Source organism: Clavispora lusitaniae (genome assembly GCF_014636115.1).
Source record: "Clavispora lusitaniae strain FDAARGOS_655 chromosome Unknown tig00000078_pilon, whole genome shotgun sequence".
NCBI lineage: Eukaryota > Fungi > Ascomycota > Pichiomycetes > Serinales > Metschnikowiaceae > Clavispora > Clavispora lusitaniae.
Genome location: NW_027093977.1, coordinates 933,171 through 954,674, shown reverse-complemented (window position 1 = coordinate 954,674; position 21,504 = coordinate 933,171). Strand labels below are relative to the sequence as shown.

General features: G+C 41.6%; 13 protein-coding genes across 13 annotated transcripts; 6 read left to right on the top strand and 7 right to left on the bottom strand. All coding sequences in view use genetic code 12, as the record gives it.

The window, feature by feature from the left end:
- Window positions 1-213: 213 nt before the first annotated feature.
- On the bottom strand, window positions 214-732 carry FOB63_002619 (uncharacterized protein; the record flags this gene model as incomplete). The annotated part of the gene is made up of 1 exon (XM_002616335.1): window positions 214-732. The coding sequence occupies one exon, from the start codon at window positions 730-732 to the stop codon at window positions 214-216; it is 519 nt and encodes a 172-aa protein (XP_002616381.1).
- An 814-nt stretch (window positions 733-1,546) lies between these two features.
- On the top strand, window positions 1,547-1,960 carry FOB63_002618 (uncharacterized protein; the record flags this gene model as incomplete). The annotated part of the gene is made up of 2 exons (XM_066102257.1): window positions 1,547-1,625; window positions 1,779-1,960. The coding sequence occupies 2 exons, from the start codon at window positions 1,547-1,549 to the stop codon at window positions 1,958-1,960; spliced, it is 261 nt and encodes an 86-aa protein (XP_065958403.1).
- Window positions 1,961-2,164: 204 nt separating this feature from the next.
- Window positions 2,165-2,722, bottom strand: FCF1 (rRNA-processing protein; the record flags this gene model as incomplete). Its single annotated transcript, XM_002616336.1, has 1 exon — window positions 2,165-2,722. One exon carries the CDS (start codon window positions 2,720-2,722, stop codon window positions 2,165-2,167), a length of 558 nt encoding a protein of 185 aa, XP_002616382.1.
- Window positions 2,723-3,004: 282 nt separating this feature from the next.
- FOB63_002616 (uncharacterized protein) lies at window positions 3,005-4,777 on the bottom strand (the record flags this gene model as incomplete). The annotated part of the gene is made up of 1 exon (XM_002616337.1): window positions 3,005-4,777. The coding sequence occupies one exon, from the start codon at window positions 4,775-4,777 to the stop codon at window positions 3,005-3,007; it is 1,773 nt and encodes a 590-aa protein (XP_002616383.1).
- A 490-nt stretch (window positions 4,778-5,267) lies between these two features.
- On the top strand, window positions 5,268-7,133 carry FOB63_002615 (arginine--tRNA ligase; the record flags this gene model as incomplete). Its single annotated transcript, XM_002616338.1, has 1 exon — window positions 5,268-7,133. One exon carries the CDS (start codon window positions 5,268-5,270, stop codon window positions 7,131-7,133), a length of 1,866 nt encoding a protein of 621 aa, XP_002616384.1.
- Window positions 7,134-7,403: 270 nt separating this feature from the next.
- On the top strand, window positions 7,404-10,928 carry SIZ1 (SUMO ligase; the record flags this gene model as incomplete). The annotated part of the gene is made up of 1 exon (XM_002616339.1): window positions 7,404-10,928. One exon carries the CDS (start codon window positions 7,404-7,406, stop codon window positions 10,926-10,928), a length of 3,525 nt encoding a protein of 1,174 aa, XP_002616385.1.
- Window positions 10,929-11,085: 157 nt separating this feature from the next.
- Window positions 11,086-11,607, bottom strand: RPB7 (DNA-directed RNA polymerase II subunit; the record flags this gene model as incomplete). Its single annotated transcript, XM_002616340.2, has 1 exon — window positions 11,086-11,607. The coding sequence occupies one exon, from the start codon at window positions 11,605-11,607 to the stop codon at window positions 11,086-11,088; it is 522 nt and encodes a 173-aa protein (XP_002616386.2).
- A 314-nt stretch (window positions 11,608-11,921) lies between these two features.
- Window positions 11,922-12,446, top strand: FOB63_002612 (mitochondrial 54S ribosomal protein uL13m; the record flags this gene model as incomplete). Its single annotated transcript, XM_002616341.1, has 1 exon — window positions 11,922-12,446. The coding sequence occupies one exon, from the start codon at window positions 11,922-11,924 to the stop codon at window positions 12,444-12,446; it is 525 nt and encodes a 174-aa protein (XP_002616387.1).
- Window positions 12,447-12,597: 151 nt separating this feature from the next.
- On the bottom strand, window positions 12,598-16,305 carry FOB63_002611 (DNA-directed RNA polymerase II subunit RPB2; the record flags this gene model as incomplete). The annotated part of the gene is made up of 1 exon (XM_002616342.2): window positions 12,598-16,305. The coding sequence occupies one exon, from the start codon at window positions 16,303-16,305 to the stop codon at window positions 12,598-12,600; it is 3,708 nt and encodes a 1,235-aa protein (XP_002616388.2).
- Window positions 16,306-16,500: 195 nt separating this feature from the next.
- Window positions 16,501-17,367, top strand: MRP20 (mitochondrial 54S ribosomal protein uL23m; the record flags this gene model as incomplete). Its single annotated transcript, XM_002616344.1, has 1 exon — window positions 16,501-17,367. One exon carries the CDS (start codon window positions 16,501-16,503, stop codon window positions 17,365-17,367), a length of 867 nt encoding a protein of 288 aa, XP_002616390.1.
- A 186-nt stretch (window positions 17,368-17,553) lies between these two features.
- On the bottom strand, window positions 17,554-18,504 carry FOB63_002609 (uncharacterized protein; the record flags this gene model as incomplete). Its single annotated transcript, XM_002616345.1, has 1 exon — window positions 17,554-18,504. The coding sequence occupies one exon, from the start codon at window positions 18,502-18,504 to the stop codon at window positions 17,554-17,556; it is 951 nt and encodes a 316-aa protein (XP_002616391.1).
- A 556-nt stretch (window positions 18,505-19,060) lies between these two features.
- Window positions 19,061-19,282, top strand: ATX1 (copper metallochaperone; the record flags this gene model as incomplete). The annotated part of the gene is made up of 1 exon (XM_002616346.1): window positions 19,061-19,282. One exon carries the CDS (start codon window positions 19,061-19,063, stop codon window positions 19,280-19,282), a length of 222 nt encoding a protein of 73 aa, XP_002616392.1.
- Window positions 19,283-19,297: 15 nt separating this feature from the next.
- On the bottom strand, window positions 19,298-21,478 carry DSL1 (Dsl1p; the record flags this gene model as incomplete). The annotated part of the gene is made up of 1 exon (XM_002616347.1): window positions 19,298-21,478. One exon carries the CDS (start codon window positions 21,476-21,478, stop codon window positions 19,298-19,300), a length of 2,181 nt encoding a protein of 726 aa, XP_002616393.1.
- Between the last annotated feature and the right edge of the window lie 26 nt (window positions 21,479-21,504).

The window sequence follows — 21,504 nt, the reverse complement described above, 5'->3', positions numbered from 1 at the left end:
GGAATGGGGCAGCAGGAACAGCTATCAAGGAGAAAGAGCCGGTTCCACAGTTTCCAAGTAAAATCCTTCAAGCCAAGAGGAGAACTTCACTGAAGAATATGGTCTGCATGCACCACAGGACAACTTCCCAAACATGAGTAAACGGACGGCATATAAACATGGCATTCATTAAACTTTCGAAAGAGGTTAATACCGGCACAGCGCAAAAGATAGTTAGTGCTCAGCGGAAGATAAAATGTAAATAAGTGCTCCCCATTTATCTTCGTGCTCTGACCACTCTTCGGGAATTGACTTGTTTGAAGAATATACCGAAGCCGCATGAGTAGTATCAGGGACTAGGGTGTCGGCATCCGTATTCGGGCGGCATTTCTCGTTCTTCGAAAAGGATGACTTCGAGTGGCGCTTTCTTGACTGGAATCCCTTATTTTTGGGAGAATATGTGCAATGGAGCTTTCGGTGTAGAAATCTTTTGTGTGGCTTTTCACGCGCTATGGGTAATGTAACAGGGAGATTACTTGTAGGTGCTTGGGGGGCTCTTGCAGAAGGAATAAAGGCTCTGGAAGACGAAAGATCAACTGTGATCAGAGAGGAAGATGACTTATGTTTGAGTGTTCTTACACCTTGACGTTTCACTTCCATACTTGTTAGGTCGCAAGATTCGCAAGAGGTGATGTGTAAATTAGAGAGCGAACGCTTCAAGTACTTCCAAGAAAAGATATCGATCTTAGACATTTAACACGATGATTGAGAGTTTGGCAAATGGCTTCGCCGAAATTTTACAGCTTTTAAGAAAAAGTCCTGTGGGCTTGATACATTTTTGCAGCCATGAAGAAATTACGTATATAAAAGATGCTGTTTATAGTACAGACTCCTAAGAACAAGTGCCAAAAGTTGACGCTTTGATTTCTTCCTCGCCCGTTTTGAATGCTGCAAGCGAAAAGGGACCATGCTTTAACAATCACACGTGAGTCTGTAATGTCACCAGCGTACTGCGGAACTGTGAAAAGGAAGCAACTCTGACAACCTATAATTCCATTTTGTTTAAACTTGTGACGACATGGTTTGCATTTCCGGTACATTGAGCCGGGATTTGCCTGTACGCATAGAATCTTGGCTGTTAATGGTTAGTATATTGGCTTGAATAGTGCCTGATACAAGCACAGCAACCTTCGAGATGTTCTTAATTGTGCTGCATGACAGACTGAATATGCGCGCTCCTGCCTACAAGCTCCGCGCCCCACACATGACTTTTGAAGTTGACCGGGGCGCATTGCGCCCCCTATCTGAATATGCCAAATTTGGCCTAATGACCCTTGCTGTGCAGCAAACGCGATTCACGGTGGGCCCCATCAAGGTCGAAGCGTTCCTTTCATAGAAAAGAAAAGAATAGAAAGAAAAAAACCAGCCGCGCACGTGGTTTGTTTAGGATAATATTCGAGAAAAAACCATTTGCACACGGGTTCAGAACGGCATGTCCATGGGCTAGAAAGCTCTCGAAATTTTAACATTCCGATGGCGCAAGTGTTTTCGGCCGTTATTCACATTAATGGCAGACAGCAATAATAGGGTGCGCAATCAATCGGACAATTTGCCTACTAATTACGAGAAGGTTCTAAACGCAGGACGTACAGAAGCAAGAGTTGCCAAATTTGTGCAAACCTAAGCTCATTTACCTCTATTACAGGAGACTCGTGCAGGTGACAGAACAAGGAAGTCTGGCTATAAATTACGGGGGGTAGCCGCAGCTTTTTTTTGTTGTCGGTATCACCAACTAAGAGCTATAGAAAGAATCACAATGCAATTTTCTAAGATCCTCGTTGCTGCTACTGTTGCTGCCTCCGTTCAAGCTGCTAACAACTCCAGCTCTTCTTCCAGTGGCCAAGCTGGTGCTTTGCAAGCCGGTAATGCCGTTATTGGTGCTGGTTTGGCTGTTGCTGGTGCTGCTGCCTTGTTGTTGTAAGCGGGCTTAACTTACATTTTTTCCAAACGGCCTCGTGCCGAGTATTTTTATTTTCTGAAAGCCATATTACTTCCGTGGTTAAATCTGAAGTATTATTACTAATATACAATTGTTAATTACCTGCCGTGTAGATTTTAGTTGTGAAGCCAGAACATCGCTTATGACTTCCTCGCCCTATTATCCTGTTATCATTGATGATCCTTTCTAAAAGACATCGGGCAATCTCTCGATGACATAAGAGTGCGCTCCAACGCTCATTATAGGGATACCTGGAACTTTCCTTATTCTTCTTTTCAAATCAGCATCATTCGTAGCCACAATGTAACATTTATGCTGAATCACTCTGCTCACAATACAGTCATCGGCATATGTGCCTTTGTGAGAGCAACTGATTCTCTGTATCCGTGGATCTTTTGCTAGTTTTAATGCAATGCGGTACTTTGGCCCAAGTTTTTCTAGTTCCGCCATGACGCAGTCGGTCACCAATGGGATACATTTTGCAAATAAGCAGTCCATTAAGCCACGAACCAAATCAATCTTCTTTTGAATGGAAAAATTGAAGAAGTTTGTATCTATAATCACCTGATATGGAGGTTTGATGGCCTGGTTGAATTGAAAGAACAATGCACTTGACACCTGGGGAACTGAACGAGCTAACTCTGGATCTTCCTTTTTGGGAGGCTCTGTAGCCTTCTTTATGTCCTTGGGCTTGATAGCCCTTTTCATCTGAGCAAACTTTCTCGTCTTCTTGGCTTTTCCCATCGTTGAAGAAGTGAATTCAAGTCATCGCACAAATTCTCAATTTGATGGCTCGTATACACATCCGTACACCATAACTCAAAGGCCCAGTATGAACTCTGATGCAATATACACTACTATATCTACTCTACTTCAACGCCCAATTTCATCAGAAATCTTGTTTTTCGGTCTGTCAAAGATTAGTTACATCGGGATGACCTACTGCATACGATTGAAAGGGAGTGAGAGACTTAATCTAAACGTACTCGTCATCATAGTTCGTAGATTCATCAATACATTATGACATCACATGCTATCAGCAATCATCTGTTCCTCTTCTAAGAATTCTGCCTCCAAAGATTTGTGCTTCCTAAGACTATCAGAGGATGAGAGTTGATCGTTTTCGTGATCTGAGTTACCCTGGCTTAAAGCGCCAATTTCTTGCAGTGGAATAGGGCTTTTTTCCGTATCCTTGATAATGCATGGACGTGTTTCCAGGTTTACCTGTAGCAGCTCTTCATTTTGTTCACATGCATCATTTTGAGTACTTGCGACGCTCACACTTGCGTTGGCGCTCGAAAGTGTCTCGAAAAAAATTTCGGCAGCGTAAATCAATGTCACTGAGTTCAGCGCATTTCGGGTCAAGTTATTCACATCTGCTTGGATGTCCTCAAAATCCACAAAAATACCATCTTCCATTTGTACCCACGTATCTTCGACCCGCATGTAATATTTACCTTCCGCAATCACTCCCAAAAGACTATACCTTCTCATATCGGGCACAGATTTAATCACGTTATCGAAATGGCCCAACTCATATCCTGAGGATACTTGTTGTAGTTTCTGTTCAATACCAGCTTCCTTAATGCGAAGATCTGAAAGATCTTTAATGACACTTCGCAAATCTTTTGACGACGCTTCATCATGTGGTTCAAGCACTGATGCTGTCTGATTAAGTAGGCTCTCAATGCGCTTCCCTTCAAATAGCGTCAAATTCATGGTCCGTTGTCTGGATTTTGTGATGTCTGACTTTGCTTGCTTCATTGCCTCAACATCTTTTTTCACCTCTTCCAAAGCTATGTCGCTGTAAATTTCTGGGTACACATATTCATCCATTTCGAACGGTGTTGCATAGCCTTGGTCGTCACCAACAAGCTGATAAGTTACGATCGGAGCAACACTTTTGTACTTTACCACCCCTAGTTTAGAGAAGCTCTCTTGCCAGAACAATTCATTCAAGTTATGGTAAAGTGTGGGTCGCCTAGCATCACTATAGATCTCGAGCACAGAAATATCTTTCGTCACCTCCTCTTCTAAGCTTTCAACCCAAGATCTGAGCACCGTTGCCAATCCTTCATGATATTGTATCAACTGTTCATATATGTTGAGCACCGCGTCTTCATCAGTATAATCTTCGCTTTCGTCAGAAAGTGTTTCGAAAAGTTCATCGGCACTGATGTAATACCGTTTGCTTCTGTGGAAATTTTGTACAAAGTATACTATGCGCTGCAATTCCCTTAAGAACCCGGTTGAATTATTTTCGCTGAGCACAGCTTCAACAAAAGGAGGGTATTTGACTAGTATCATAAGTAATGCCACCCAGATTTTATATCTTGATGAACTTGAAACGATAATTGGAAAAAGATGCCCTTCTTGTTTGATATTGGGACCCAATCCATTGAAAGGCATGTCCTCCAAACTGCTGTCGTCACTAGAATAAACCACTTTGTTTTCTTTGTCCGGAAGACTACCACTCTCCATCGCTTGTACGTCTTCCTCATAACGAGTTGAATATTCATCGTGGTACAGATCACCCATAGGCATGATTTCCGACGCTTCCCCAGATACGTTTTGGCTCAAAAAATCAGGCAATTCTTGTGGATTTGATATGTTTACCGTATCTTCTCTTGAAGTATCTATAGCATTTGTAGGGGGAGCAAGGTCTTTCGATTCTTCTTCTCCGAAAAGATAGGCGATTGCTCTTGTGAGATCATGGCCAGTGGCTCTTAAAGCCGTTATAGCCTGCTCATTAGAAAACCCCATTTCTTGGAGCATCTGCACCTGTGAATCTTTCTCCATTGTACCTAGCTAAATAGTGACGGTTCTGTCTACAATGTCAAGTTAAATTGATGGTGTACTGATGTATGGGCAGTGATATGATATTATTATTTTTCATTCTTGGGTATTAATTTCACATAGGATGAGTTCATAGGTAAGCAATCAGTTGCTATTGTCATTAATTTTCTCAATTTGTTTTGGGAAAAAAAATGAAAGATAGATAAAGGTTGGTTCACGAAAAAGGCAGACTGATAATCTTGTGCGACAGCTTTTTAATTTGAGGGACTAATAGTCATCATTATACAAAAGGGTTACAAAATACAAAACTCAAATACAAAAAATTTCAATTCGGTTGAAGGCTGACCATTATCAAAAAATTAAATATACAGTGGCATTTTATCTTCTGTATATGATGTTTAAAGCTTTAGGTCTGTAATTAGAGCTTATCTTCATCCCGTCGTGTGAGTGCGAAACCATACTAACTCATCTGCAACCGAAAAAATTTGAAATTATGTACCATCTTCGGTCAACGATCGCACTGAAAATTCCTATCAGAAGTCTCACAATGTCAGTGAATACCATTACGCAATCTTTGGCCTCTTTAGGTCTTAAACAGGAATCTTCTTTCGAAGGCTCTAACCCTGAATACAATGTCGTTGATGTTATGAGAAATTACATCACCAACGAATTGCATACTATTACAGGTATTGCAAAGGATATCATTTTTGTTGCATTGGACTCACCTTCTACTTTGGACAAGGGTGACCTTCTTGTTCCTCTTCCACGTTTGAGACTTCCAAAAGGGACAGATTTCAAGAGCAAAGCTTCTGAAATTGCAACTGCTTTCAAAACTGGTGGTTACTTGTCTGAGGTTAAGGCTGAAGGTCAATTTTTGCAATTCTTTTTTGACAAGAAATGTCTTTTCAACCTCGTGATCAAAGATACATTGACCAGAAAAACTGACTATGGGTACTTGCCCTTGGGTGTTGGTAAGAAGATTATCATCGAGTTCTCTTCTCCAAACATTGCCAAGCCATTCCATGCTGGCCATTTGAGATCAACCATTATTGGCGGATTCTTATCTAACTTGTATGAAAAGGCAGGTTGGGACGTCACCAGAATCAATTACTTGGGCGATTGGGGTAAGCAATTCGGATTGTTGGCTGTCGGTTTTGAAAAGTATGGAGATGAACTGAAATTGGAAACGGATCCAATCAACCACTTGTTCGAAGTTTACGTGAAAGTAAACAAAGATATCACCGATGAGGGCGATGTTGAAGGTGGTACTAATGATAAGGCTAGAGCATACTTCAAGAGAATGGAGGATGGTGACGAAGAAGCTTTGAAAATGTGGAGAAAATTCAGAGATTTGTCCATTGAAAAATATGTTGACACCTACTCACGTCTTAACATTAAATACGATGTCTACTCTGGTGAATCGCAAGTGTCTCAGGAATCGATGAAGAATGTTATCAAATTGTTCGGCGAGAAAGGTTTGGTCCATGAGGACAGAGGTGCGAAGTTGATTGACTTAACCAAATTCAACAAGAAGTTAGGCAAATGTCTCGTTGAGAAGTCTGACGGTACTTCTTTGTATTTGACTAGAGATGTTGGGGAGGCCATGAAGCGTTATGAGCAATTCCACTTTGACAAGATGATTTATGTCATTGCTTCCCAACAAGACTTGCACACTGCACAATTCTTTGAAATCTTGAAACAAATGGGTTTCGACTGGGCTAAGAACTTAGAGCACGTAAACTTCGGTATGGTTCAAGGTATGTCCACTAGAAAGGGTACGGTTGTTTTCTTGGACAACATTTTAGAAGAGACTAAGGATAAGATGCACGAGGTGATGAAGAAGAACGAAACCAAGTACGCTCAAATTGAAGACCCTGAGAAGATTGCCGACTTGATTGGTGTTTCTGCAGTGATGATTCAGGACATGCAATCCAAACGTATCAACAACTACGAGTTCAAATGGGAGAGAATGCTCTCGTTTGAAGGTGACACTGGTCCATATTTGCAGTACGCTCACTCTCGTTTAAGTTCCGTCCAAAGAAAGGCTGGTATTTCCGAAGAGAAATTGAAGGAAGCTAACTTTGACTTGTTGACCGAACCATGTGCTGTTCAAATGGTGAGAGTTTTGGCCCAGTACCCAGACATCATCAAGAAGGCATTGAAAACTAGCGAACCTTCTACTATTGTCACCTACTTGTTCAACTTGACACACCTTGTTTCGACATGTTATGACATTTTGTGGGTTGCTGGCCAAGAGGAGGAATTGGCCACAGCTAGATTGGCGTTGTATGCCGCTGCCAAGCAAGTCTTGTACAACGGTATGGTGTTGTTGGGATTGACGCCAGTTGAAAGAATGTAGAGGTTTAGAGCATGTGGAAGGACTTGTTTAAATTGATGTATAAAATAAATTTTCATAAGGTAAGTACAATAGGCGAGTTTAATGCTAGGAAGGCAACATCCATCGTGCATCTAAAAGACAGAAAGACGTATTTTCACACTGTGTCGCGACGGGTTATCAAAATGTTCACGTTGATAATATGGAGAGTACTCAGCTGTTAGTGTGCACTCCAATAAAAATCACATCAAGATAAAACCCGTTAAAGACCAAAGGTTCGAAATCTGAACAACGATGAGTCAGTTGACTAGCGACGCCTTGCAGCTGGGCCTGGCAGTGACAGAAGATGATTTACACGCGACTCTCGTTCAGTTGACTCAACTCAAAGTTCCCCAGCTAAAAGAGCTATGCAAGCTGACAGGACTAGCGCAAAAGGGCAAGAAACAAGACCTCATCGACCGTTTGGCACAATTTGTAAATGCTTGTGCAGCATCAAGAGAAAAATCGCTCCTTCTAGCTGTTCGGACAGTGGTCTTAAAGGCTTTGAATAACGATCCTATTCCCAACTTTTCAAGCTTGTCAACAGTATTACGCACTGGTATAGTAGATTACCAACTGATCACGAACCAGATTGCAACTCTTGAGCGCAACAGACCCATGGGGCATTCCAATAAGAGAGCGCATCCCTCATATGGCTCACACCAACCGACGTCCTCTAACAAGATGTCTAGTCCGTCACAGACGTCTTCATACTACCCAAAGTATCAAGGTCCGATGCTCTTATTCAGAAGTACTATATTCTATACCCTACGAAGAATGGTTCATGGATTTCCTTATGTCATGTCAGCGAGTATGGGACGAAACGTATGTAACGTTCCTGTAAATCTCAACGGAGAAGAAATAGAGGCATTGAAACAGTCCAGAACAGCCCGGATTTATTTGTTCTGTGCCCTTTCGTCAACACCAGATCCTAATTCTGCAGACATTCAATTTCCTCCTATAGAAATTTATGTTGACGGTGTTAATACCAAGCAGTATGTGAAAGGTTTGAAAGGAAAGGTAGGTACTTGCCGACCCGCAGATCTTACCGGCACCATAAAGGACATCAACAGACAGTTTACAATCAACATTGTATATTCAGATGCTGCTGAACCCTACATTGTTTACTTATACATTGTTGATGCCCGATCACCGCAGCAGATAATTGATAATGTGGTTAATGGGGACAACTTTATCCCATCGAATGTGACCAAACGCGAAATTCAAAGAGAGTATGAGCTGAACCAAGACGACGATATTGTGATGGCAACGTCTTCCATTTCATTACGATGCCCACTCACATATGCACGAATGACATATCCTGTGAAGAGTACGCAATGTGCTCATATTCAATGTTTTGACGGGCTTTCATTTCTTACAATGCAAGAAAGAATTCCATCATGGATATGTCCTGTTTGTTCTTCAAAGATAGATCAACTGCTGTTAGCTCTTTCTCAGTATATGAAGGAGATCTTGAACTCCACTTCCGAAGATGTGGATACTGTTATTTTAAACCCAGATGGTTCTTGGCAAGTTGCTGAAGGGACCGGAGACTCGAACAACTCAGACGAGAAACCTTCGGTACCAGATCCTGTTTTCACTTCATCTTCAGCAGAGAAATCTCATGCTGCCGATGATATGGTTGAAATTATTTCTCTAGACAGCGATTCTGAGGACGACCAGCCGAATGTAACCATAAATGCTACTCCACCAGAAGCTCAGAACGGTAACACCTCCATTTTGCATCGCAATGATGATCATTCGAGCAACCCAACAAGCAACGCAAGTAACTCTACAAACAATTTTGCTGGTTCATCGACTGAAACAAGCATATCGAAACAAGTTAATATCCAAGAACCCCTGTCATATTATTCTGAAGTGAATACAGCTACAACAGAGCCGATCGATAATGTTTCTTCGGATGACGAACCAATACAAAACTACAGTCGGCGAAAAAGCAATATGATTACAGAAGTGTCTGTTCCGTCTTCAACAACATCCTCTCCACAGCTACATACGACTATTGCTGCCACTGATGATCTGGGTCAAAGAGAATCACCTATTGATAGATCTCCAATATCAGTTGACTCAAACGTGATTCCTTCGAAGCGGAACTTTCCTAATATGGACATGGAGACTACTAACAATGAAGCTAATAAGTCTCATGAGCTGATGGGATACGGGAAAGCGACGAATACGAGACCTGCAAACAGCAGTTTGGTCTCCGTAATAGAATCAGGGAACACGAGGCATAACATGACTTATAATGAGGTGAATGACGACAACTCTGCAAGGCAGATACCTCCTGAGACAACACTGGGCAATCAAATACACACAGTGCTGGCATTGTCATCTCCACCATCTCTCCATCTGGTATTAGCTGGAGAGACACCTCTACCTAATGGTAATGATAACCATAATGTATCGAAAAATAATCAGACACCTCACGCGAGCATACAAGGGCCATTGATCAACAACGCGAGGCCTTTAGCAGACCCACCAGTACCAACTTTAACGGTGCCAACAAATGGGACTGGACCTTTAAAACATAAGCCAGCTGAAGTTCCGACTAGCGAGAAAGCACCATATGTACGTAATTCTCTGGCCCCTGCATTCCAAAGAACTATTGCTTCAAATATGTCTGAGGCGCCTCCTCCGTTGAATAGCCACTCCAGTGCACCAAGCTTGAATACACCAACCAGCTTAGAATGGATGAATTTTGCGAACCCTCTACCCGGTGCTAAAGGCTCTCAAGAAGGATCTATTATTGCGACAATCCAGCAAATGTTCTCGCGATCATCATCTCCAACACTGCCCTCGCCTATTGTTGGGACACATTCACTGGAAAATAGCAAAAGGCTGGCTGTGGACGGAGTCCCTCCTTGCAATACCGAGAAGCTAGGTTTATCACTGGAATATCCAGCCCAAACCTTTCGGTCATCAGCAAGTAGAGGCATAGTGAGTGCTTCTCAAAGCCTGGTGCAACAACCATATCCGGGAATTCCAACGAATCTAAACGGACAAGCAGTTAGTACCACAAATCGCACACCTGAGCAGGAACTAAACAAGAATAGTCCTGGATTTCAAAGTCTTCAAACTGGGAGAGCTGACACTTATCGGAGTATGGTACAAAATTCGTCACAACTTATCAACTCATACCGACAAATGGAGAGATCAAATATCAGTAATTGGAATACCGATGCCATCGTTAATACAAGGAGTGTCCCAGAAATAACGCAGTTTGTTACTGCGCAACAAGAACGGGCTCACTTGCAATACCCCTCGCCCTCTTCCATTACAAGTCACAATGCCTCATTTTCACACAATCTTCCGCAATCACATGTGAGGACGCATCCTTCAACTTCAACGAACGGGACTAGATACTCAAGATCCGCATTTGACACTCTACGTGAAGAGCAAGAAAAACAAAAGGTCAAAGGGCTTTTGGGCATCGAAATTGCAACTGATTTTCTCTTGTCAGGATCTCCAACACCAGAAAGAATTATAGAAAAAGAAAATGGGAATGGAACTGGACATATTTCAAATCAGCTGTCGCTTGAATCACGTTTACTATACAATCTGCCAGGACTTGATAGAAGTTCTACATCATCAACTGCAGAAGCCATTTCAACGAATTATACTCCTACATCTCCTTCTGCTCGGAAGCGATCGATCTCTGGATCCACTCATCCTCAAAAGACATGGAACAAGAGACTTAATAAACAGAAGTTCGATCCGAGTGAAATCAATGAAGCACACGTTATAGAATTGGACGATTGAGACAATGGATGTGATGATTATAGTACATTTATTCACAACGAGGCTGCATAAGAAAGAAAGTTGATTGGCAAATTTTTTTTTGACGAGTTTAGAATCTATAGTACATTGGTTGAAATTTTGAATCAGCTTGAAGCCGTTTTAATATGCTGCAACATTATCACATTGGACTTGGGCCCAAGTAATCTTCTTTTATACTTCCAATAGCATAAATCTCATTCACGTCTGTTCTAGTACCCACAATCTTCAATCTTACACGAGATCCTTTCTCGATCGTCTCATCGGGACTAACGTATGCTGGAGGATTGGCTGATGGGTTAAATTTCATGTCGGACGATATCAAGTGAGTACTGACAAAAACCGACAAAGGTCCAACGTCTGCGAAAAAGCCCATCTTATTCACAGTGGTAACAACAGCATCGACAACCTCTCCCTTGAAAGGCTTCCATACCACCGCTCTATACTTGACTTCAAACTCAGCCATTCCACTTCCAGGTATAATTCTGCCACGGCCAACGTCAATATTCATACAGTCCAAAACACACACAATGTAACCAAACTGACCAGTACATGTACCTTCAACATCACTGAGTAACTTGTCTCGCAAGTACTGATCCATTTGCGGACCAAAATATGAAGGATGGAGTGTTAAATTCAATGATAAGTCTTTTAAGAAGAACATGATATGGGCGTGCTAATGCGAATAAGAAGGAAAGGGAACAACGAAGGCCAGAACCACAATGCAAAAAGGGAAACAATAAGGGACGATCAAAAATCTTTGTGATCAACACAGAGTAGGGTCGCCAGCACTTGAGCAAGATGGGTTAAATGTACACAACTATGGTTAACTTCTCAACACCAGACAAAACAGTTGAGGTTTTTGGAGGAAAAATAAAAAAAGTTCTCGGCCTGCACACAAAACAAAGCTACTCCAAATTTTCACCTTTCCCAAACCTCACTACCCGTACTTAACCTTGAAGAAAACATTCAGGGCCCATGTCGCAAAGAATCGGTAACGCTACTGTCGCTTTAACGCGAGTATGGCACCATGTTGATGTTGCCGCTGATAACAGAACCTTGGGTCGTTTGGCCGCTAGCATAGCTCTCACATTACAAGGAAAACACAAACCAACTTTCTCTCCTAACAGAGATCATGGCGATTATGTTGTCGTGACCAACTGTGCACATTTGAAAGTGACTGGTAACAAGATGCAAGACAAAACATATTGGTCTCACACAACCCGACCAGGTTCATTGAAGTTGATTCCAATGGAGAGAATGATCGCCAACAAGGGCTACGGAGAGATTTTGAAAAGAGCAGTCAAGGGAATGATCCCAAAAAATAAACTTAGACTTGCAAGACTTGATAGGTTGAAAGTATTTGACGGCGATGAGCATCCATACAAAGAGAACTTGATTGCCTTTGCGGATGAAACTAAAGAAATGAAAGCGAAGATGGCAGAGTTGGAGAGAAAGGAGGCCCACATGGCTCAACTCCGTGAGAAGTACTTGCAACAATAAATTACGTGTACATAGAAATATCACATATCATCATGAGAATGGGAAAAATTGTACGACTTTAGTCTTTATTACACTTATTAATACCTAAATTTTGTATATCTTCTCTTTTTTTTTTTTTTTGTTTCTCGTCAATGCAAACAGTCCCGTTTGTTCAGACACGGACACTAATTCCTGATCTTTCCGTGTATAATCTTGGCGAAATGTTCATTGCCATCAATTCTTGGAATAACAATTTGGCAGCATAAGGAATGTGAATCTGGTAGATATTAGTCTTGTTCTTGCACGATCTACACTCGAACTGGTTCTTCTTCAAGTTAGCAATCACAGACATCAAACCACAGATTCCGCAAACATGAACTCTAAAGGCATCTGATGCTTCCATCAATCTTTCCTTCAAGAAACCGGCCGCACCGTGAGCAATCATACAATCTCTTTCCATCTCACCGAAACGTAAACCACCATCTCTAGATCTACCTTCAACAGGTTGTCTTGTCAACACCTGAACAGGACCTCTAGCTCTGGCATGAATCTTATCATCCACCATATGTCTCAATCTTTGGTAGTAAGTTGGACCGAAAAACACTTGGGCCATCAACTTCTTACCCGTGTGACCATTGTACATAACCTCAAACCCTCTAGACTGATATCCGTGTTCTCTTAACAACTTCGACACAGCCTCAGCCGTAACATCAGTAAATGGCGATGCATCACCTTCCAATCCCGACAAGGAGGAGACTTTAGATAATAAACACTCAATTAAGTGTGCAACTGTCATACGAGATGGAATGGCATGAGGATTGATGATCAAATCAGGGACAATACCTTGGGCACTGAAAGGCATGTCTTCGTGTCTATAAGTAACACCAATAGTACCCTTCTGACCGTGTCTGGAGGCAAACTTATCACCAATTTGGGGGATTTTCGTCGTTCTCATTCTCACCTTAACGAATTTTGCACCATCACCATTAGTGGTCAACAAGACCTGATCAACAATACCCGACTCTGTACTTCTCAAAGGAGTAGATGCATCTCTCTTAGTGTGGTATTGAGTTCTCTGACCTAATTCCTCAGTGTCAGGCGGAATTGGTGTAGTTTTACCAATGATGATATCCTCTCCACTCACACGGACTCCGGGCGCAATCAAGCCATCGTCATCCAACTTCTCATAAGTACCATGTTTCAACCTTAATGTGTCAGACCTGGAAGGCTTTTCGAAAGTTTCTAATGCCTTCATACCTTGCCTCTTTTCCAAGTCCATGTACGATCTAAAGAACAAAGATCTGAACAAACCTCTGTCAATAGAAGATTGATTCATAATCATGGAATCTTCTTGATTGTAACCGGAGTAACATGCAATAGCAACAATAGCATTCTGACCGGCTGGTAATTCACGGAATTTCAAATATTCCATGGATCTAGTGGTTGCCAATGGTTTTTGAGGGTAGTACAAAATGTTGGCCATCGTGTCCATTCTGACAGAGTAGTTCGTCAAAAAGACACCCATAGCTTGCTTACCCATAGCAGACTGGTATGTGTTACGTGGAGATTGATTGTGGTCTGGGAATGGAATAATAGATGCAGCAACACCCAAAATCATCGATGGGTGAATCTCACAGTGAGTGAAAGTGTGAGTTGATGAAGTATAAGTAGGTTTGATTCTCTTGGCAGGGTCAAGCTCTTGCTCCTCCAATTGTAAGCTCTTCTGTTGAGTTTCAGATAAAGAACTTTTTGAGGCTTCCAAATCATCTGGGGTCATAGCAATCATAATCGTTTCTTCCTCCTCTGCATCAACATACTCCACAACACCGTCATTAACTAAAGAAGACCAAGTGTAAGCATTCGCCTGAGATTCTTCATCATATTCATCATATTCAGAGTTAATCAACTTGTGAATGTGCTCTTTCTGTAACACTAAATCGCCCTTTGTCTCGGATTCTGGGTCATCATCAACGATAAATAATGGACGATAAACACGACCAGCGTCAGTAAAGATTTTGAATTCTCTTTCTCTGATGTCTCTGATAATCGATACTTCAGGTGAAATATCTCCTTTTCTTCTCAATCTTCTCATGGTATCAACTAGTTGTGCGGGTTCTCTATGAGTACCAACCCAAACACCATTAACAAACACCCTTGTACAGTCAGGAGAGTTAGATGGAACATAATCTTCCAAAGGTTCCATTCCCCATTCTTCCAAGAAGTATAAAATCGGTTCAGAGGCGGTACCAACAGAAATGCAGGACATCAATGACAAGTTCTTCACAAGACCACACGCTTGACCCTCGGGCGTTTCAGCAGGACAGACAAGGCCCCAATGAGTGTTATGTAACTGTCTAGGTTTGGCAATTTTACCATCACGCCCGATCGGAGTGTTAGTTCTTCTCAAGTGCGACAAGGTAGAGGAATAGGTATAACGATTTAAAACTTGAGAGACACCGGCACGAGCACTCATGGCCTTCTTTTGTTCACCCCAGTTACCAGTAGCCAAGGAGTAACGCAAGCCGTCAGTAATAGTCTGCGACTTGACAGCCAACGTAAGGTTAAATTCCTTGTCATTTTCAACACATCTTTGCATGTAGTTATAAATATCTCTTGTCAACTTCTTAAATAAGAGACGGAACAAACTTGCCAACAATGGGCCGGCCAAGTCTAATCTTTTCTTACCAAAATGATCTCTGTCATCTGGTTCTTTTCTCTCCAACGCACATAACAATAATCTGTTGACCATGTAACCCAAGAAAAATGCTTTTCTAGACTCGAAACCCGCCTCTTGTGTGATATTTGGCAATAATTCCTTCTGCAAGATATCCTTTGCGTATTGTATACGTTTTTCTCTCCTTATACCCAAAACACCTCTTCTACCGATGAAGTCGAGAGCAACTTCACGCTCTTGAATGACAAAACCTTCCTCAACACATGGCTTTAACATTTCCAACATTTGCCAATCATTGGCATCGTAACATATGTGCTCCAAAATATCGCCATCAGGAACAACACCAAGAGCTCTGAATACGATAACAATAGGAATATCTTCCTTAATGTATGGTAAAGTGGCCTTAATTGTTCTTCCTGACACACCCTTATCGTCTCTACCATACAATTTAATTTGCATGGAGGAAATCAAACGCGAACCCTTCTCGAGGGCAGATCTGATTTCTGCAACATGGGAAATTGGCGAAGGAGCAGCTTTTTTGAAGACTTGAACAATGTTGGCAGCACTACGTTCTTGGGCAATCAAAACTTTTTCAGAACCATTGATGACAAAATAGCCACCCATATCATATGGGCATTCTTTCAACTCGTAAAATTCATGTTCACCCAAGTCTCGCAACATACAAAATTTCGATCTTAACATAATTGGAACTTTACCCAAAAACACTTTAGACTGCGCATCTTCATTATCAACTTTCTCCTCGATCCATTCAAGCTCATTGCCTTTCCGGATTCTGTCATCCGAGGTAAACTTCTTCTTAGTCATGTCCACATACAAAGGAGAAGAGTAAGTCAAGTTACGCAAACGAGCCTCTTGTGGGAACATGGGATGGGTAGTACCATCGCCTTCCGTTTGCGTCGGCTTAGAAATATAAATCTTGCCAAAGGTAATCTCAAACCGCTTGTTCTCATATTGGTCCTCCGATGTGTGCTGTGCGGGCTGGTCCAAAATTAAATGAGAGTCTTCCCAAACAAGCTCTTGAATAGTGGACTCGATGAACTCGTCGAAAGAGTCCAACTGTTGTGACACCAAACCTTTCTCCTGGAAAAACGAAGAGATGACGGTCCAGCAGTCCTCTGGTGTGATGCTGTTGCTGTCATCTTCATCGTAAAAGTACGGGTCATCAACTGGCTGGTCTTGCGACATTAGATGGGGGCAGAACAATCAGTTGCGGATGGTGTTTTCAATGGCGATCTTTGAGTTTGGAAAAAAGGTGCGCGAGCGAGGTGGATTTTGTGGTTTTCACACGACTGTGCGAACGTGACAAAATTTTTCTCAACTAAGGCTAAAGCGACTCTCACAAAACACTGCAAACGGTGAATTTTCGAAATCAAAGGACACATGATGGAGAAACTTGCAGGGAGCTTACAAAGGCTCGCCATCTCATCCAGAAGTCTCCATTACAAAGCCAACCACAAGAAATACCCCAAGGTCAATATTAAAGATGTTGTGATGGAGAAGCCTAGATACGGTTTCAGGAAAGAGAGACCACCTTTGCTTTCGCAGAGTGTCACGGATACGTTATTCCCAGCATCAGAAATCAAAAAGAAGTATGTTGAGCAAGGCAAACCTGTGCCGATCAAATTCAATGCCAAAAGTGACGAAATCTCGAAGAGAAACTACGAAAAGTACAAAGAGGAAGTGGCTCTCGGGTTGCCTCACTTTAGAGTTGGCGAGAAAAAAGTTTATTTCCCAAAGGCTAGAGTCTGCTTGTTGAGACCAAACGCAAAGCATACACCATACCAAGCAAAGTTCTTAGTTCCTAGGAATTTTAACAAAATGGACTTGAGAGACTATTTATGGCATGTGTATGGATTGAGAGCATTGAATGTCACCGTTCAATTATTGCACGCCAAGTTCACCCGTGGTATGGACGACCATGCCCGTTACAGAGCGCCTCAATACAAGAAAATGACCATAGATATGGAGGAGCCATTTATTTGGCCAGAATTGCCGGAGTCTGTGGTGGAAAGTGCTCGTAAGTTCAGAGAGGATCAAACAGAAGCAATGGCAATGTTGACTGCCCAGGGCTCCAACAAACACAAGCCTAGCGAGGCATTTGACGGTTTATATAAGAAACCTGAATTGCCTAACATTTTTGTTTCAACCAACACCAAAAAAGCATTGGGCGAAAAGGTGAAAGAACTCGAAGCCCAAAGAGAAGCCAAGGGCGATCGTGCCATGGTTGCTGACTTCTTAAACTTGTAAAAGGGACATTTCATGTACATAAATAAAATTCAAATTGGCTATAACAAAGGTAAATAGTGTGTAAGAAAGACCACCTCTCCAATAATCCAAAAACAAATGGAGACGGAAACATCATGCGCCAATGAATTAACCAGCATCCTTGACAAATAGAAAGAGAAAGAAAAATAATAGAAGTGTTATCCGCAGCTACCAGAGCCAGCGACGGGGAGTAGGATTTCCCTTGGTGTTTCTGTGATTCAATTCGTTGATTCCATCGTCGATTGCCGATATTGGTGGATCTACTACGTCGTAGTCGTCAAGATCAGCAGCGGGACCAGAAACGTTCTCTGTTGTCGAGTTGATATTTGTAGTTCCCAGATGAGAAAGAAAAGACCAAGGATAAGAAGCCATTGTGTGCATCAAGGAAATGACAGTGGGGTCTGAAGGATTGTCAGTCGAAGACTTGGCTGAACCCAAACCGGTTCCAGAAAATGGAGCAGAAATAAGATTGAAAGCACCACCCAAAACATTGTCGAAGCCGATACGCTCAAATTTACTCAAGTGTTCATCCATAAACGGTTTCACAAAGCGAAAAAATATTAAGCCACATCCCAGGGAAGAAAAATCGATCCATCTGTTTTGTATATCTGCCTTCAGAACAACCCCTGATCCCCCGAGGCGCGCCGCAGATAGTACGATGGGGCTAATTAACCATATGCTAAAGGCCAATCTTAGCATCGAATACAAAGGCACATATTTTAAACAGAGGCAAGCTTCGGCAGCACCAAAACATCCATTCACCATCCAGTAAATTAGCCACATTTGAAGACGCATAAGATGGGACGTTAATTCATCTTCCTCCTTTGAGTCCTCTTTGCTGTTGGCTCTCCGTAATAATGTTCCAAAAGAAACAGAAACGCCACCAACATTAACAGTGGTGGCAGATAAACTGGATGAAAGTTTTGAGTAGTTGTCGAATGCTTTGTACGAAGCAAATGTTGGGTAGAGTACCGAAACACCCCAGCTGCAAGTTAGTGTCATGCTTTGCATCCACAAAGAGTGGCGGGATAACAAATTGAAAATTGAAACACATTTTGTCAAGTAGCTAACATTGTATACCAACTTCTGACCCAGTTTATTTCCAGAAATCAAATACATACTTCAAAACGGTGAAAACTCCAAACATGCTGTAGAAAAGTGATAGAGGTGCCTCACAAATAAGGTGCGATAAGGAACGATTGCAAGTAGTGTTTCTACCATTTATATCAAAGGGCTAAACAAGAAATGAAATCCCTAAAAAATACATTGTTTTCCTTTCACTCGGCGAGTGTTCATCAAACTTATTTAGATACCTGGTTCTTATTGAATGCCCCAGCCGCCAATAGAGATCTATTGCCGAATGTGTCTAATGAGCCAAACAAGGAAGGACTGCGGCATTCCGTCGTGACGCATGTTTTGCATCTGCCACGCAACAGGTTTTTCAATCGTCTATACTCTGAGGACATTATACTCGGTGAAACAATGCGTTAAACATTTGGACAATGCCTTCGTGTTGATGATACTCTTTTTAACATCCAATCATCGGATTCAATCCCGACTTTCGGATTTACAGGAAGGACAGTGCAGGACTTGAGATAATTGTGCGTATGGTAGCTGTGGATTATTAATACTTATAACCTTTCTCATCTTTAACCAATTCATCCACTTACCAAAGATGCCTCACCATTACCAATACAATGTTACTATGTCATGCTCTGGCTGTTCCAAAGCTGTTGAGAAAGCGTTATCCAGATTGGAGGGCGTCAACAAAACTGATGTCGACTTGAAAGCTCAAACTGTGGACGTCGTCACCGATGATAGCTTGAATTATGAAACAGTCCTTAATACGATCTCCAAAACAGGCAAAAAAGTTAATGACGGAAAAACTATCAACTAGAATAGTCCAAACAATCTAGCTATTCCTGATTTCAATTATATCGCCAATGCAGTTCTCTCTCAAATCACTGGGAACGAATACACTTTTTATGACATGAATCAATTCCTCAGTAGTAAAATCATACAATTCTCCTTGATAGAAATAGTCCATGATCTCCTTCAAGTGATTGTTCAATAAAATTATGGCTTGTTTCAGCTTATTGTAGGACGCAAGTTCGGTGAAATCCTGCTTGGTCCGTTGAAGCACTTCTTCTGCAATGCTTTGCAAGCCCTGCAAGACATTAGTGTACTTCTCTGACTGTGCCTCACTGATCTCTTTGTTTGACAAAATATTCTCGAGAATTAAGTTGTTTGTAAAATTGATCAACTCAGTAATGAAGATTTTAAACATCTCAGAATTTGTGCTTTCGAGGTCCTGCAAAAATAAATCATTAATTATTTTTCGGTATTGGTCAAGCTTAGATTTTACTTCGAACAGATCATGCTCATCATCGAGATCTTCGTTTCCGTAATCTATGGTACCCAACACATGTGTTACGTCATCGAAAACATTTTGACGAGTGTGATTCCATTCTTGGTCAGCAAAGTCACTCAAGTAAGTGCTTGAAGTCTTAATTCTTTTCAAATCATTGAAAAGCAAAAACAGGCATGTAAGCTTAGGATACGAAAGTAAAGCCAATGATGCAATTGCATCTAAAATATCTTGAGGATCCCCATTATTGGACTCTTTCATAAATTTAGCGATGACAACACTCAATTTAAACGGAATAGAAGTATACTTGATGGTCGGAGAAGAAAGATTTGTTTCAGGTCCCAGTGTCGTAGTTTTAGACGTGAATGACTTTTTTTCAGTCTTATTCGCTCTTTCGTCCGTCTCGTCGTCCCATCCGTCGTCCCAATCATCCCAAGCATCTTCTTCATCGTCGCCATCTGTATTATTTCCGTTCTTTTCGGATTTTTCGACTTCACTGCTTCTTTCACCAGATCCCCAATCGTCATGATTGCTTTCAGTTTCACTTTCTGAATCGGATCCCCAATCATCCCACTGCTCCTCTCCTTTGGATGACTCTTCCCTTTTAGTTTCGTAAGATGCATCCTTTAAATTTTTGAAATGCGATTCAAAATCATCAGCGTTGAAAACCTCGCGAGCTTCATTGATATATTTGTCTACCACCCAAGAGTTATAAATATTCTGAAGACCTTGATCAATCTTATCAAGAGAACTGAATGTGTTTCTAATGGGCACAGACCACCCAGAGCTGGCAAGAAGCTGTAATGTTTCCACAAGTTCTTCCCTTAATTGCTCTTTGTTATTCATGAACAATCTTATGTTCTCGGATACAGCTTGTACCATATCATTGGAAATTTTTGTGGAGTAATAGTTCTTGAAAGCCCGATTATCTAAAAGGTTGACAAACAGGATAAAATGTCTCAAGGATTTGAAATACAAGTTGGTGAGAGACCTTCTTAAACTGCCAGGTTTTGTAAGTTCTAATGTTACTGCTGAGCCTTCTTCGATAACCAGAATGAAACCCTGTCTTTTGATTAGCATATCGAGAATTTTTTTATCCCACACCAGCCTTAAGTTCTTCAATAGGTCGCTGATGTCGCTTCTAGAGAAATGATTCTCAACTTCTGCAAAGAATGATTGAAATTCCTTCAACGACATTGAGATTTCATTTACATGGACTTTGAAAACAATAGTATGATGCAAATCATCATGGGGACTTGGGAAGAATCGCGAGAACATTTCTACCAATTTCTCCATCAAGCGGTCCACTAGCTCATTGTAACATGTTTTAAGAGCGAAATTGATAGACAAGTTTTCTCCCCCAATTTCATCAATCTTGCCATTGAGTTTCTTCAAATTCTCATAAACTGCTAGGAGCTCATTCTTATCGCAAGTATATTGAGATCCTTCTCCAACAGGATCAAATAGGGAGTTGATTTCTTGGATTAAGGCCCTTATGAGCCAGAGGGAATTAAGATACTTGCTGGCAGTTTCGGCTTCTTCTAGTTTAGCGTTTAATTGGTAAAGCGTTAGATTCTGTAAGTCTGTCGAGTGGGCAACATTTTGATGGAAGTTGCTATCATTATAAACCTCTGTAGCGTCCACTGTTTCGCACATGGAGTGGAAGCTCTGAATCGACTCTCTCAACGCCACATCATTCAAAGCCAACTTCTCTGCTATCGACATGTTATGATTTTAGTCGCTTGGAAATT